The 17,133-nt window shown below is 39.7% G+C and overlaps 1 protein-coding gene across 2 annotated transcripts in view; it reads left to right on the top strand.

The window, feature by feature from the left end:
• The window catches only part of SUPT3H (SPT3 homolog, SAGA and STAGA complex component), a 3,063,171-nt gene that overhangs the window by 2,308,457 nt on the left and 737,581 nt on the right, over positions 1-17,133 (top strand). For both annotated transcript variants that reach the window (XM_044062653.1, XM_044062652.1), the window contains exons 7-8: positions 4,023-4,135; positions 8,109-8,216. In XM_044062653.1, coding sequence (XP_043918588.1) covers positions 4,023-4,135; positions 8,109-8,216 — 221 coding nt within the window. The remainder of the gene's footprint in view (positions 1-4,022; positions 4,136-8,108; positions 8,217-17,133) is intronic.

The raw sequence follows: 17,133 nt of genomic DNA, 5'->3' as shown, positions 1-17,133 counted from the left end.
GTGAATCCATACACACACACACACACACACATATATATATACATATATGTATATGTTCTTTTCTTCTTCTGGCTTTTCCTGGTTAGGGAGTCACCACAGCGGATCACCTGTCCGCTCATGATTGGCAGTGGAGTTTTACGGTGTCAAGTTGCCAGCCCTGCGCCCAACCTTCCACAGAAGGCACACACATGCACGCACTCACACCTAGGGCCAATTTAGAGTGTCCAGTCCACCTACAGCATGTCTTTGGGATGTGGGAGGAAACCGGAGCACCTGGAGGAAACCCACACGACCACAGGGAGGACATGCAGACTCTGCACAGAAGGCACCCCAGCCGAGGATCAAACCGGAGAACCTGTTGCTGTGAGGCGGCAGCGCTAACCACTGCACCACCGTGGCTGCCCTACATACATATACGTATATGTAAAAAACATATTTTTATTTTTGATTAGAGATGATTCTCTCCAGTTTAAGCTTTATTCCATTTTCTTGAAGTTAGTTTGTAGGCTGGATGTGTGTGTCAGAAATTTTGTTACGGAGAGAACTGCTATCCTATGGAAGGCTGAGTGGATAATGATTTGGTTATAGTTAGTTTTCCTGGCTGTTTTCTTTAACAGTTTTGGGGCGATATTGGAAGGATATTGAATGGAAGTAGAATGAAGGACAACTTCATTGAGATGTAAGAGTTGCGTGGATGGAATTGGGGATTGGAAGGGGATGTGAGAGTTAATAGTGCTATGGTGGAATGGGAAAAGTGTTGCTGTTTAGGATGAGGCGGAAATTAATGTTTTGAAATCCTGGATAGTGGAAGGGTCCATGCTTGACATAGACATATTTTAATTATTTTAGTTGAAATGAGCAGTTTCTATAACTTTCCAGAGTAATCTGAGTTGGGAGACCATGTAAGATTTCTTAGCTCATTTTATGCATCTGCCTAAAGGAGAGAAAAGATTAGGCATTGAAAAGGATCTCTAGTGATTTTATGTTTATTCCATTCCTTGTCTCTTATTTTCATCATTTTAAGAGTAGGAGTTGTCCAGGTATAGTATTCTAACCTGTCAAAGGTCTTCTGCCACTGGAAAGTGTTTATCAGTGATGGGAATGTTAAGAGAATTGAATATTGTTCGGGTCTGAGGTTGACTTTTACTTTAGTTGTGTCCTGTCCAGGTTATGCTAGACCTGTGATTCTTTGGCTTCTGAAAAGGTTCTTCATGTGATGGTTATAGGGTCATTTTCTGGGGTTTGTATAAGAATAAAGCCCTATCAAAGGCAAAGAACACAACTTCCATGGGACCTGATAGCATCCCAGGCTGTATTCTGCACCATCTCCAGTAAGAAATAGCCTCCCCATTGAGCACCCTCTTCAACCACAACCTAAGCACAGGCTTCCTTCCAGCAGAGTAGAGAACTGCCATTGTAATCTCCTTGCACTATCGCCCCCATTAGCTTGACAAGTCTGATCTGTAAAGTCATGGAGCGTATTATTATGCACCTCATAAACAAGGACATAGGCAATTTCCAAGCACTTGACCCCACCCAGTTCGGATTCGTCAAAGGCAGATCTTGCCTGTTGAACCTGGTTGACTTTTTTGAGACTGTCACCAAGGCCCTGGATGACGGAAAGTCAGTACATACAGCTTACTTTGACTTGACCAAAGCCTTTGACACAATTCCCCACTCGGGCATCATCGAAAAGCTAACACAACTTTGCATAAATCCCTATCTCATCAGGTGGGTGGCCAACTGGCTCACCGATAGGAACCACAAGGTCAGAATAGGTGATTCCACCTCCGACAGCAGACCTGTCACTAGTGCTGTTCACCAGGGATATGTCCTGGGACCGTTACTGCTGTTTAACATTTACTTCTCAGAGGTCCAGGTAAAGACAAAAGTCCTGTGGCTGATCAAGTTTGCAGACAACTGTAAGTTGGGTGTTGTCATTGACTCCCCAAATGATGTTAATATACATCAAGAGGGTCTCACAGCAACAAATAACTGGTGCCAAAGTCATAGCCTTAAGTTAAAATTAAAAAAAAATGTATTATCATACCATTCAGCAAAAACATGGCCCCTTCTGATTACCACATCAATGGCAACCCCCTAAGCACACAACCTATGGTGAGAGACCTGGGTACACAGGTTGAAAACAGTCTCACATTCGACCATCATGTAGCGGCAGTAGTCAGAAAAGCCTTTTACTTGGCTCATCTCATAAGTAAAGGGATTCATTAAAAAGGAGGTTTTTACCTCTCTGTACTCCTCTCTCATTAAGCCAATAATTGAGTACAACACCCCATTTGGTGTGTACCTCTCCAAACACCTGCACCAACAGAAAAGCCACATAAATACCTCACAAAAAGAATCCATGGCCTCCAATACCTGTATTAAGTGGACAGACTCAAATCACTATCACTCTACTTGGTATTGTACAGATTGCTCAGAGGTGATCTGTGTCTTGCCTACAAGGCAGTCTCAAACCCTGCCCTACAAGAGATGCTGCATATCCGTAGGTCTTAAATGTTCGTGCATTACTCAATTGAAAGGCCTAAATTTAACATGTGATATTAACAAAACCTGTTGGAGAGACAGTTTTGTCTCCCAGAGGCTTCCCCATCTCTGGAATACACTTCCCATACATGTCAAACAGAGTATTTTGGCGTCGCTGACCCTCTTCAAATGTAACCTTGATGAGTAGATCAGAAACCATAAATTTGTCCTAGGGATTCCACCTGTGTCCCTCATTGACAGGGGTGACAGGTGCTGACTGAGGTTTCTTTTTTGGGATAAACTCTTGGCTAGGCTTTTAAGGACCCCCAGGCCATTAGCACAGTAACCTCCTATGATCCTATGAAGAAAATTGCTGAGGGCATTGGGGGGGAGGTGATGTTTTTACATTTTTATGGACTGATAGTTGTAAGTAAATTCAATTGGGAACTTTTTTGCAGTTTCATAGGTTAGTACTAGACAGGCATTTTAAACAACTTTGTGTAGTCTAGCCATGCAGTCTAGGAAGTATTGCTTGTAGGGTTACATCCCTTATTGATAAGGTCCACATTATTAATCCCTGTGGTAAAGTATTGTGAACCCATCCAATTATCAAAACTAAGGGGCTATAACATTTATCTTGAGAGGGAAGTTTGTATCACAGGTTAGGAATTCATATTTATGTTACAATGTAAGTTGTGAGTTTTGGAGCAGTTGTTTTTATCATTACGAGCATTTCCAACCAGGAGAAGATCTTGTAAAATAGGGTCTTTCATAGCCTGAAAAGTAAGACAGGGATTTGTATGAGATGTTAGAAAGGAAAATAATTTTTTGATCTGTCGGGATAGCTAAGAGATCCAACTGTCTTGATTTTCTTGGTTAGGAAACTTCCAAACTAGAAATGTTTGGCACGATGGATGCCACTAGACCTTTATATTCAGTAATTGGCCTAATAAGAAATGGGGGAATACAAAGGGACTAATACCTTTTCTGTTCTTCAGAATATACTTTGATAATTAACTGGGCAGTGAAAACGATTTCCTTATTATGACCAGCTGAAAGGTTTGGTCTAGTGAGAGACCAGTTAGCTGAAGAAGATTTATGGAGAGTAGTAGTTAAACTTTTTGCTTCAGGGATATAGACAGCAGCTATGCGTAATGTGGTAGGTTATGAGTATTTGAGTTGTAAACCAATATGCAAAATCTTGTGAGCATGTTGTGATATTCATCCAAACCCGCCTTGGATCTTTGCACTGTAAGGAAAGGAACTGTAGCTATTGTATACCCATGTAAAACCTGCCTAATTTGTTGGTAATATGTACAATTTTATAAGCTTCTGTAACAGAAAAGGCAAGATGCAGACGGGTGTGATGGGGTACTTTCTAAACATATGTTTTACTGTAGTGCTTGCATTCTTATTAGATTATAGGAAGGTTGTAAATGAAATTCATATTTTTCTTGCTTGTAAATTTGAAGTCCAAATATTCATACAGCCATCGTCAGTGTATTATTATTATTATTATTTTTTTTTACATATAGACAAGAAAGCTTCTAAATTCCGGGACTGGTTGGATTGTAGCAGCATGGAGATAAAGCCAAATGCTGCTGCTATGGAGATTCTAGCTTATCTGGCATATGAAACAGTGGCACAGGTAAGGAAATGCAAATGTTTCAGAGAAAACAAAGTACAACCATATATAATAAACTGCATTTTTATCTGAATAAATGTATGTAACTTTGGTAATACTCTCCCAAAAATGCAGGTGAACTTTCTTAACATTTGCTTTAGTAGTATCAGTAATTAGCATTATAAGTAGACTTCAGAATACTATTTGTTACTTGGTAATGTTCACCAAAGGTTACTGAAAGTAGTAATTAAGGTCACTGTTCCTTTCTGGTAGTTGCTTCTGATGAATAGGTAAGCATGTAGCCATGTGATTATTTTTGTATTTATTTACTTAATTTTGTTAACCTGAGTAGAACACTGGTCACATAGACCATTTTCAGGATCAGCCTGGGAACTTAAATCATGAAATAAAATAAAATAATAAACTGAGTTATTTTTTATCAGTGCCCCCCACCCCCTGTATGTTGGTTAAACTTCAAGATAACCGTATCCCTGTTGATTGCTGCATCATCCTCTTCTGGTATTTTTGGATGCCTTTGCCTATCCGTCTTTCTCTTTCTACCTTTCCCAGATTTTTGCTGCCACAATTACTTGTAATTTCTGTTTGTTGGGCACATCCATTTCTTTTATGGAAGTTTTCAAAGCCCGGTAACATCCTAATAACATCCATAAAGGATTTGTAGTGTCCCATTGCCAGGGATCTTTAACAATGGAGAGTTAGCAGCTCTCACTTTTACTAGCCCAAGCTCTACATTTTACGTATTTGTGATCAGACTGTGTACATATGTGCCATATGTGAGTGGCACATATACCATTGACAGCTGCTTACTCCTTTATCCCTGCTGTGGAATTGACTCTTAGGAAAAAAACTCAAGCATTTCCCTAAAGGAGGAAGAAAAGCATCCCTTAGGACTGGGCAGCATTTGGTCTCTACCCATACACAAGTCACTGTTAGCTCAGTGTTGAAGCTTGATGGACCAGCATGCATGATTCATTTTTTTTCTGGTTTTTTAACAACAGTGTAGAGGAGCATTAGTTCTTACATTGGATAATGAATTGGCTTATTCTGTTTTATCCAGATTGTATAATTTCTGTGCAAACTCTTGATTGACTTAAACCTTCTTAACTACTGTAGTATTTCACTCTGATTCATATATAAAAAATTAGTTAATATTTCTGTTTATACAGTTGTTTGTCATAGTTTGCTGTATGTTCCTGTTCTTCCTCCATGACGTAGCTGTTATTTACATCTTTAAGTGTTAACTTTCTCTGTGATTTTTCATTCGTGTTCTGATTCCCATGTCTGTTGTTTGAAAACATTTACCTTCCTGCAACTGTATCTCACCGAGTTACATTTCAATAACTGGATTTGGGCACTGTCTTTCCAGGATTTCTTCACTGGACCTTTGCTGTGGAGAAACCTGTATAAGCACTTCAATGAATTTTTTAAATTGTAAAAGCAATGAGTGAAGTTTGTTTAGGAGGGAAGGAGTAACAGGAAGGACCAATATGCCAGAATAATTGTATTGTACTATTGTATCTGCTTTCGGATACATAAATGCCTAGTACTGGTAAAGCTGTGGGTAATATATAAATCCTGAAATATCTCTTAAAGAAGCTACTGCCACAGGTAGAGGTATTTATCTGATGACAGACAAGGAAAAGTGAGACCAAAAATTATTTATGAAAGATTAGCAAAGTTAGGAGATATTGCCCTTTTACGCATTCTGTCTTTTTTTCCTTACATTATTTACATTTTAATTACTTTTATTAACATGGACAGACCTGCCACACAATAAATACTTGTATGCAGGGATGGACCCTTGTAGCTTTTGCACAGATAAATTAACTTGATCAAAGAGACTATACTGGACGTGGTGGAAATCAAACCCAAGTATGCAGAAGCTAATCCATCCCACAGCCTTGTTTGTCAAACCACACTACTAGTCATTTTCTTGCCCCTATGTACTTGGTTGGGGTTGCTGGTTAGAATTTTTCCTTTCATTGCTCATTTATTTCCTTGCTTCTAGCTCGTCTTAAAGTACTCACTATATATTGCATGCTGTTTTCAATGGTTACAGTCTTTTGCTGCAACCCTACATAACTAAGTCAAGTGCACCTCAAAGTAACATTTCATTTGGACACATCCCACAGATGAAAATCCAATCTGCACTGAATAGGTATTAAGGCTGTATTAACTGCTGTAGCATGGTATGACAAATACTTACTGTATTTAGAAACTGGAAGGTGAAATGCATTAGTTGATTTTGAAAAAACAGTGTTAGGCAAACCATGTGTTTGCTGCCACAAGTAATAATTAATGGTGTGATAATCTGATACACCATGTATATCTTCTTTGGAAAGCTACTCTGTGCAATAAATTTGTACATGTGGGCTTACTCACCCAGTGATCCATGAGTACAATGTAGTTTTCACTAACAGGGCCTATTCTGTGACACCAGTTCTGACATTTTCCTTAAATGCACACTGTACTTAAACTGGTAGGTGCACTATCCTCAGTTCTTACTACTTAGGTTCATAGGTACCCACCAGGCTATTGATTTGTGAGGATCCCAAGAAGCCTAGCCTTATATTTCCCATAGTAGCTTATAGCCCTTATATTTTACATATAAATAACAGAGAGATCTGCCGAATAAGGATATGTTGTATCATTTATATGTTTCCCCGTTTATTGAGGGAGGGCAGGTGTGCTAAACGAGAAATATTTTTGTGGTTACTCTTCCATTTGTCCAAATTTCATTCGAATGGAGTAAGAACAGTAGTATTTTCTCTGATACATGTTCCTATCCCGCCAACATGTTCTCTTTATTCTGCAAAGTGGATTAAGATCCCTTGAGTGGGTGATTACAATACTATTCGACTCACGAATGTGTAATAGCTCTGTCAGAATAGGATCTGTTGAAGCTCTATGTGTGAGGCAGAGGTAGTCTGTCAGTAAGCTGTATGATAAGAAAACGGTCAAAACTTTGAGCCAGACTGCGTAATTTTTATGATTTAGGCCCTTTATTTTTTAATGAGAAATTATTGTGGTCATCCCAATTGTGACAAGTGTTTGGACACAAACACACACACACACACACACACACACACTGAAAAGAGCATAAAACTCAGTGACTGGCGTAATGAATACTGAGTATAGTGGAACGATTATATCCCTGGACCTTGGTGCAGTACATATAGATATAAGCTGTGTGATGAAAAAGCACTCCTTACAACAGTTTATGCATGGTGATCAAAGCACAATTCATTGTCGACAAAGATTCTCAATTACAGGATAAATTTTTAGAGGTATGTGATAGTTATAAGGAAAGTCAAACTTGCCAAAGCATATGATTGTACTTTTGATATTTAGTTTTAGTCCATGATTTTGACACCAGCTATTTGTTTAGAATGGGCCCTCTTTGAGGATATTTGTGTCCTCTGGGGAGCTTATGATGGCACCAAGTTTGCAGATGACTGCAAACATGGTCAGCCACAAACCCTTAACATTACTGTTATGTATTATACACTTATGGTCTGTATGCATAAACTACTAAAAGAGGACATAGCCCTGAAAGTGTGTTGATACTTGATGTTTTGATGTGACCCATGAGAGTGCAAAAATAGAAGGATCTGCATGATACACCTACTGTAGATGATCGTTTTAAGAATCAGCTGATGTCCTGAATTCATACATTGCTACTACTAATGTCTTTTTGTCAGTCTTTGAGAGTATTGTTTTATAAGCCACATTGTGGAATGGTTGTTATGCTTCTTCGCTGATCAGAACTAGCAAACTGTGTTTAATAAATTTACAGGGCCAGATGTAATAGCATTATACCCTTCTAGACTTCTATAAATGTTTTTGTTTATTCTGATGTATGAAAACACGTTTGCCGAGAGTTTCTTCCTTAAAACATTGCAAATATACTTCCGCATCTCGCTATATTTGATTGGTAAAATTTTAAAGTTTTAATACATGCTTTTTTTTCCTTTAGTTAGTCGATCTGGCCCTCTTAGTCAAACAAGACATGGCAGCCAAAGCTGGTGATCCTTTCAGTCAAGCCATATCAGCATCCGTCATACAATATCAGAATACTCTGGAGGTAACGTATTAAGACCTAGTTAACTGTTTAGACATACCTCATGTCAGGTTTGCCATGTAATCCTGCTGTATTTTCATATAGTTGCTGTTTGACTGAACTTTATAGTGTATATCATATTCTTTCAATAATCATTGTGTACTACATTAGTGTTATAAACCTATCACTAAATGTGCTTTAGAACTTCATTTTGTGTATGCTGTTGTACTGCTGATGTTTGTGCTTTATGTGTGTTTGGCCTGGCTTGGTACTGAAAATGATTTTTAACCAGATCACCCAGCTGTTTAATAAATAAATTGATGGATAAAAAGTCATACAGACAGATAAAATGTTTCTTGCTAAAATTGTATTTATTATATGTTGTATGGTACAGTTTAAATTGTTTAATGTATGTGAGCACATTTTGTTTGAATAGTAGCCCTAACAGGAAAAAAAAAACACTTGTTTGTTTAAAAATTTCATTAAATTTTGTCTAGAACAATTGTGTTATTGAAAGTTGATGATGATGACGATGACAGAGTAGAGCTAATGGACCACAGACTTGCAGAAGGAGTTGTGTACCAGTATTGTCTGCTGCAGTACAGCCTGTGGTACCTTATGTATTCGAATGATGGCAGACAGTTGGGAGAACTGATTTAGCATATTCCTTTCTTCCTGTACTTACTCCCATTCCATTGCCACCATCAACTAATCCTGTTTGTGTAGGTATAGTAATTGTAGTAAAAATAAGTTTCCTGTCAGTACCAGTAGTGTATGTGCCACGGAAGTACGCAAGAAAGTTTTCATCCCTTCCAGTTGCTTGGATATGTGACGGTGACAAACAGCAACAAAGAACAATTCAGATGAAGATTGTATTCATGTATAATAGTAACAGCAGGATCAATAAGGGCCAGAATCTACAGAAATGTGGGAACAGGGGCAACTTATATAAAACAATATGCAGACCAGTCACAAATTCAAAAAGAATAGCCAAAGTCAGTGACAGCAGAAAAATAATTAATTTTATTTAAAAAAAAACACAAAACATTCATCTCCTACACCTTGTAGCATCTTGAACACAATCCTTCAAAGACAGTAAAAAAAAAAAACTAGATGAATACAGAAAAGTGTGTCATCCTAATGAATCAAATTCCTCATTCAGTTTACTGTTAATTAATTTTAGTAAGAATTCTCCAAATGCAATGTTAATTCAGCCTCTTTGGTTTTAGAGTATAGCATTTCAGTATAAGGAAACTCTTCTTAAATTGCACCCCTTTGTGGCATTCAGACATTTTCTGAAATGCTAGATTTTAAGCTAACCTTCATCATAAAAATCATCAAAATGCGTAGCCATGGGGCTTTTTACCTTTCATTTAACAATGCCCCTGATATGCTCCAGCAGTCTTGCCAGTGAGGCACCTAAGAAAGTTTCATCCCTTTCAGTTGCTGAATATGTAACAACAGAGAAACAGCGGAGGACTTCAGAAACTTCTTGACATAATGCAACAACAGGATCTCATAGGGCAGTCTCCAGAAAAGTAAGAAAAGGAACAAGTTATGTAAAAGTAAAAAAAAATAAAAAATAAAGGTGTTAAGGGTTGAAATTAGCAGTGTTGGAAATGGCTGTGTATTAACTATGGTATTGCTCTTTTACACTAAATATCCTGGGGGTTGTAGTGATACCATGTTTCCAGGTAGCTTCCTGAAACTCACAAAGGATCTTTTTTGTTCCAGGTAAAAGATGGTCAGGATTTAAAGACATCCTGTTAAGGGCAAGTACCACAGTAACTACAAAGGGTTGCCTAAAATATGACAGAGTTGGAGCACAGGGGGGTTAAGAATGGTTTTAGGGTTGTGAAGCAGATAAGCATCCTAAAAGATGTACCTCCCTGCTGAGTCTTGGTGCAGGCTGTGTTTCATCTGAGGAACCACCGACAGTAGAAACCTTGAAGAAGTTTGGGCACATTCAGAGTGGAGCCCCATAAGAAAGTAGTATGGGGCACCTCAGGAGAAGATGCATCTTTCTTTAGTGGGCTGCATTTTTAGAATGGTTTATCTAAGGCATGTGACATAGAAATAAGGTGTTGCTTGTCTGGTGCCATTATTGAGAAGGACAGAGAACAAATTGTTTACGTTTCAGGAGCATTTATAGTGAATAGGAAGTTGGATACCATTGTCCCATACTGAAATATATTGCATAACTGAAAATAGAATTGGAGTACTGTGGAAGAAATTAGACAAGCAACATGAAAAGTAATTTCCTAGATGTAAGCAAACTCCATTGGTATAGGGTTTAGTCCTTATTATAACATAAGCCTTCTGTGTTCAGGTAGAAGGTGAAGTGCTTGACTTACCTCACATATCTTCGGAGAAGTCACTGGGTTCTTACTACCTCAGACAGATTTTACGTTGGAGAACCAATACTGGCCACTGGTGCATGAATCAGTTGGCATGGGTGCAGGTGGAAATTCATCTTAAGCTGGTCATGTGCACAGGAGTTGTAGGACTGATTTTATGTGACTACTACATTTGATCATAATGCCCATCCAGGGCAGTAGACCACAATGAGAAAGTTTCACACCAGCTGTGATTGATGACTGCCTAGGTACCTGGCTCTCACCTTACTTTATTTGAAAATAATAAGTTTGTTAGACAAAACTGATCCACCTTGGAATATATTGGCTTCACTCATAAAGTTATATTGGGTGGTGTGCGTATGTGTGTGTGTGGGCCAACTTGCCTAGTGAGTGCAGAGCCCGGAGCAGTATTTTATCGACTCTCTATGTTGCCTTTACCAAGCAGTACAAAACAAGATGGTATGTCAAGGAATGAAGCTGCAGAGTTTCTGAGTCATACAGAGCAGCTAGGCAAGCTAAAGAAAGTCTCCCCATAGCAAACTATGAAACCAGGTGCAGCATGGGGGATGCAATAACTACTACCTATGGATGAAATCAGACTCAAGATTTCTAAGCACTGGGTCAAGAGAGTGACTTTAAAAGGAGCTACATGTAAAGGACATTCATTTTCTTTGAATGGATAAAATCAAATAAATCAAAAAAATTCTCATAGACTTTAACAGAAGACATATGTATTGATATAAAATACCAGTATACACAGTTAAAAGCATAATAAAATGTTATTTGCTTATTTTTTTATTAGTTTGTTTTGCTGATAAACATTATAAGCAAAACACAAACCTATAAAAACACAACCAACAAAACAAAAAACACACAACACATTTCAAGCCAAGCCAAAAAAAAAACCCTATTAAAATTTCCCTCTAGATTTAAGGAGGTTATGACAAAGCAGACCAGGAGAGAATTTGAGGCTGCGCATCCAATTTTCTGTGTTTATCTTGAAGGTAGCAAGGGTGCTATTCTGCTTGATACACAGTGGAAATTTGTTCCAGACTTGAGGGATACACTGAGTTATGAATCTGTCATGCCAGTGTGTCTTATTTATCTGCTGATGAATGTTTAGTTCCTTTAAACTGAGTATTTGATGAACTAGTATTTCTGAAATGGAATAAGAGATCAGATAGGGTTGGTTCCTTCATGGCACAAAAGGCTAGCATTGATATCCACGGAGGAGTCTATAACAGTACAGTGAAAGGGCTGCAGGCCTCTCCTGATAACTAAGATTTTTGAGGCCACTGATTTTTTCAGTTACAAATCTCGAAGGTCTCTCAAGTTGTGTGATATGTTTAGATAAATACATCCCAAAAGGTGGCATTATATTCAGTAATGGGTCTGATACGATATTAGTAAAGGGGAATCAAGACAAACTGCATCTAGTGGAAATGCCTTTGGAACTTAGATGGGCCAGTTAAAAGGCTTTCCGAATTACTGTGGAGACATGTTGGACAAATAGTATGGAATTATTAACAAGAGTGCATAGATCCCGTACAACAGTGTCTGATTGGAGGGGTGCATGTCCTGTATGGTAAGTGAAACTGCGTTGTTTACCAAAATGAACTGTGCTTCTTTTTCTTTTACATTTAATTTGAGATCATTGTCCTTGCACCAATTGTTAACATCGTCTAAGTCATGTTGTAGCAACTATGAGTTAGTTGAAGATCGAAGAACAGTACTTGATTTGCAGTCATCTGCAAACTTGGTTAACCATAGCCCAGAAGTGCTGGCCTGAAGGTCTAAGAAATGTATGCCGAAAAGGAGAAGATCTAAAATTGATCCCTGTGGTATACCACTGGTAACTGTTTTGCTTTCAGAAGTGGTTTGACTTTATTGGCCTGAATGCACCAATAAAGACTTAAAATATAAATTCATGGGCATTCAGAAGCCATGTAACTGAAACACTGGTATGTCCTTAAGAGGTCATCAAAATATATTCCATGAACCTTCACTACAGGAGGTTTAAAGTATTACACAGTGAAGACTATAGTTTGGCTGTGTCTTTCCTGTATATTTTATGCTTCACAGTAGGAGCCTGTCATTATCTGTTACGGATGTTTCTATTCAGTCTCATTTCATTCGCTGGGATGTTTGCAAATGCATATAGGTAACTCCTGTGACTCAGTTGGTACAAAGGGTGAAGGTATTTCCATACCTAGATCACTGACTGCTAGCCATGTCAACTTTGGACAAATTAGCTTCAGTTCAGGAGTCTTTACCAATCCTTTGGAATAACAGTGAACACTGCCAAAGTCCTACTTATAGGCCTTGCAGAAATTAAACTTCATAGACTGCATCTTAGACATGCTGTCCTGCAAAGCATATCTTTGTTCGGAAAGGCTTCTTCCTCTGCAGTCTGTGGTGTCACAAATTCTTCACTTTCAGTCAGTCACAGCAGCTGTTTGTCTCTGAGTACTGGGCTTAATGATGGCTGCAGTTTACATGGTCCCTTGTGTAAGATTTCATGAGTGTCCTCTAGTAGTATTAGACTCTCAATGTGCAGTGGTGTCAGTTACTAGCCCCTATGTTCTTGCAGATTTAGGTTTCTAAGGTATACAGGATACATTTGCATTGGTAGCTCGATACTCCAACTCTTACTCTGGAATGCACATTTCAAATTCCCATTCCTGTCTGGATGGACGCTACAGATGCATACTTCCTATAGGCATTGCTTACTGATGACCCACAAGTGGCCCTTCATTCTTTTTCTAGTGCAGTTCTTTCATCACTGGGGAGCATTGCTGCCAAATGCAGCAAATTCTTTCCCTAATCAATCCCTAGAGGGAATTTCACAGGGATGATATCTTTCAGAAATGGCCACCAGGGCTCTCTCTTCTTTTCCCACTTGCATCTTATTACAAAATGTATTCAGAAAGTAAAGGAAAAACAAGCCCAGAATCATTCTCATAACTTGTTTCTTGCCATGGCAAGTGTTTTTCCTTCTGCTTGGGTATAGTCTTATTGAGAGACCTCTCCATCTGACACCCTTCATAATGCCACTAATTCACTTATTTTTTATTGTATTTTTTGCTTTGCATTTATTGACCGGGACAGTCCAATTGTCTTGAGCCCTTTTGCAGCAGAGGTCCACAAAATGCAATAGTATACACAAGATGCAACAGTAAACATAGGTACAATGATGAAACATGAATTAAACATTATATATGTGTATTTGTGTATATAGATTTAGTATGGGAAGGTAGAAGTGACAAATTTTGAAATTGGTAATACTGTGTCTGTTTTATCACGATGATCAAATTTCAATTGTTACCTTAATGTGTACATAGTATACACCACATGTTAACCTTTATGAATCCCTCCCAAAGGGCTGCAAAATATAGTGATGAGTCAATTAAACTTGTTTCAGAAGTGCTAGCCAGTACTTCAAATGCAGTATAATTCAATTTTCAGTAATTTCTGTGTAAAGGCCAAAGTCCATTCAGAATGCAGACTCCTCAATATGTGTTTATACCCTGGGACCCAACCAGGTATCATGTTGTTCTTTGAATATCTGCAAAGAAGAAGACTGTCAAATATGTAAAGGAACCCTGTTCCAGAGTTGAACTAATGACTGCGTTAAATAGTTTGCTTTTAAGGCTGTCCTTAATTCCTCATTTCTGTAAATAAAATATACACCTCAGGTTAATTTACTTGTATTCAACAATTTGGTATTTAGTAGAGCTCAGTATTCTGTAACTGACTGAAAAGAGGCCAGGAAGGGACTGATTTATTTTAAAAGTAATACTGTACCTTATAAAGTTTCATTGAATGCATCCTAAAACCAGGAGATCTCCTGTCTTGTAGGAACAAAACAACATGTTCTGCTCAATGATAGGTCAAACATACGATCTGATGCTGTTGTCTTCATTTGTTCTTCAACCTGTGGGATCAGATCTGAGGATTGGATCTGACTCGGCTGCATACTAAAGCTCTAGGATCCAAAATCTGAGCTCATCTCCTACCCATAATGCTCTGCCTCCCCACATCCTCCAGATCTCATTTGCCAGTCTTTGGTCAAGCATTGGGACTGCTTTTATCTCAGCTCCTCAGGGTTTCAGTGAGTTTTCAGAAGTTTTCACTTATTCTTTCTTTCATATTCACTTTCGTATTTGTATTAATTTATTAAGTTAATCTTTTGTAGCTGGCAGTTTTTCGGCTGTTAGTACTTTCTTTGGGAATAAGTTTCTATTCATTTCTCCCTACCCTTTCTAGCTTTATCCCTTCTCTTCTCTTCTGATCTTTGTTTAAAAAAAAAAAGCAGGTAGTAGTTTCCTGTTAAATTCTCTATTGTTGCTGTCTGCCCTTCCTTTTTCCTGAGCTGATGTTTTGCTGATTGTGGTATGGCTGACTGTAAGCCCGTGGGGTTTAAGAAATGTCTGTTTTGTGGGCACAAGATTCCTCTCTCAGATGCGTTGTGTGTCTTTGGGCTGCCTACTTGGACTCTTCCAGCTCAGTATATGCTGGTTTTAACCAATGAGCGTTGACTGGTAGGAGGAACAAGTTGATTCTCAAAGGCCTCCTTCTTCCACAGTTTCTTCTGCTGTGACACCTTTTAATTCAGGGGCTCAAACCCCCACTAAGAAACACAAAGAATGCAAGAGGTCTCCCAGTAGTTCCCGCCAACCTGGGGAACCTCCTGCCAATTCTTCCAAGTCTTCAGATCTGACTAAATTGGCTACCTCGGCTCTTCTCAGCACAGGGCTCATAGTTTTCCCCCTGAGCTAGTAGCCTCAAGACCTAAGTCCCCTCTTCTGCGACCCCCAAGACTGGTTTCCAGGTCTCCCTCTGTTGCCTCTTCTGCTAGGTCCTACTGTAACCTTTCCAAAGCTAAGGTAGACAGCATGATGGTGAAATTCCTCAAGGCACAAATCCAGCTGGGGATTTTGCCTGCTCCATCCCCCTCTGGATCCATGAGCAATATCCCTGCCTTCACTCCAATATCTCCTTCTCCGATCTGACCCCTGGCTTCGGAGTTATTGAGCCTGAACATACCTGGAGTTGAGAAGTCTGAGCCTACAGTTGCTGTTACCTCGACTCCAATGGTCTCCCTGATTCAACCGGCTCCAACTGTTTCAGAGAAGAGTGGTTCTAAGAGCCATAGCTTCAGTGTTGGGTCTCAGGGTTTGAAGTCAGCCACAAAATTTTCAGAGCTGTCTTGTCCAATCAGGGCTTTGGTGCTTGATATCTCAGCTCCAACTTCTCACTCGGATCTGGGGGCAGTAGGGATTTGTGGAGCTTTCCCATCGATGGCTTTGTCTCTGATGGGGTTGCCCTCAGTGTCTCGATCTCCGTCGGCATTCAAGGTGGTGGGGAGGGTTCGTCTGCACCCAGAAGAGCTTTATCTCTACCTGGAGCCTGGCTCTCCTCCAGCAGTTTGTGTCTTAACTGTCTATCCTGTCACCTCGGAGACAGCCTTCCTAGAATGTCTTCTGGACTGTTTCCTCTGTAGACCACCCAGAATCTTCCGGTACCTCCCCCCCGGCGCACCCCACTGAGGTGGTTCCTTGGAAATAGTGCAAAAGGAGACACTTGGATTGCCTTTTGGAATCCCCCACTGAGGACACTAATCTCAATGAAGGAGATGGGCCCCCGAAATCACCACCTGAGGATGCCTCCTTTGGGGACATTATGGAGATACTTCGCAAAAAAGGTGGTTGGTCTTCCCAAAACCCTAACCCTGAGGAATTGGTGTTTCTGGAAGCTTTTAGGTCAAGACCATCTACCTTTTGGGTGTCCCCCTTTGCAGACCCCCTTATCAACCTTGTGTAGCTCAGGGCATGGAAAGAGCTGGACACAGTGAAAAATATCCCAAAATGACCCGAAAAGATTATTAGCTCCCCTTCCGACCATCCCTACTGGACTAAAGGTGTTCCTGTCGATGTCATGGTGGTAGCAGCAGCCACCAGAAAGGAGCTGGCTCAACAAAGTTCCACCATCCATCCCCCCTAACAGGGAGTCTAGGGCCTTGGAATGGTTTGGTAAGATGAGTATATGGTTCAGCGACCTTCGCATTGTGAGCACTGAATTATTTGGCACACATAACCAGACTATAGATGGACTTAGTCAAGGAACTCTCTAGTTGTGTCCCAGGGTCCATGTCTGCTGAGGAATAGAACACTTTTTTTCTCCAGGATGGACACCCTACACGAGGTTAATTTCTCATGCTGCAGAAAGTGCTTCACGGGCGACCAGATCAGGTATTGCTACTAGACACCACACCTGGATATGGCTGTGTGATTTCGCAGAACTCTACAAGGTGTCTTTCACCAACACCTCTTTCGATGGATTGACTCATTTTGGTCAAACAGTCAGAGACACTCTCTCCCAAAGTGAATAAAAAGGAAAGACCATGCCTGACATCAGAATCTGCTTTGCTACCCCACAACAGACCTTTTCCAGGAATCAGCATTGAGGTAAGAAGTTGTAGTTCCGAAGATCTCAAGGTTTTTTTCAGGATTCACAGGGACACCTTCCTCCCAGAGGCAGAGGGGAAAATGGCAACAATGGCAGACCCCTCCCTCATGACAGAG

This window comes from Protopterus annectens, chromosome 2.part1, assembly GCF_019279795.1.
Source record: "Protopterus annectens isolate FY-2018-M chromosome 2.part1, PAN1.0, whole genome shotgun sequence".
NCBI lineage: Eukaryota > Metazoa > Chordata > Ceratodontiformes > Protopteridae > Protopterus > Protopterus annectens.
Note: the sequence above shows the minus strand (reverse complement) of the source record. Positions and strands in the feature narration are given on the sequence as shown.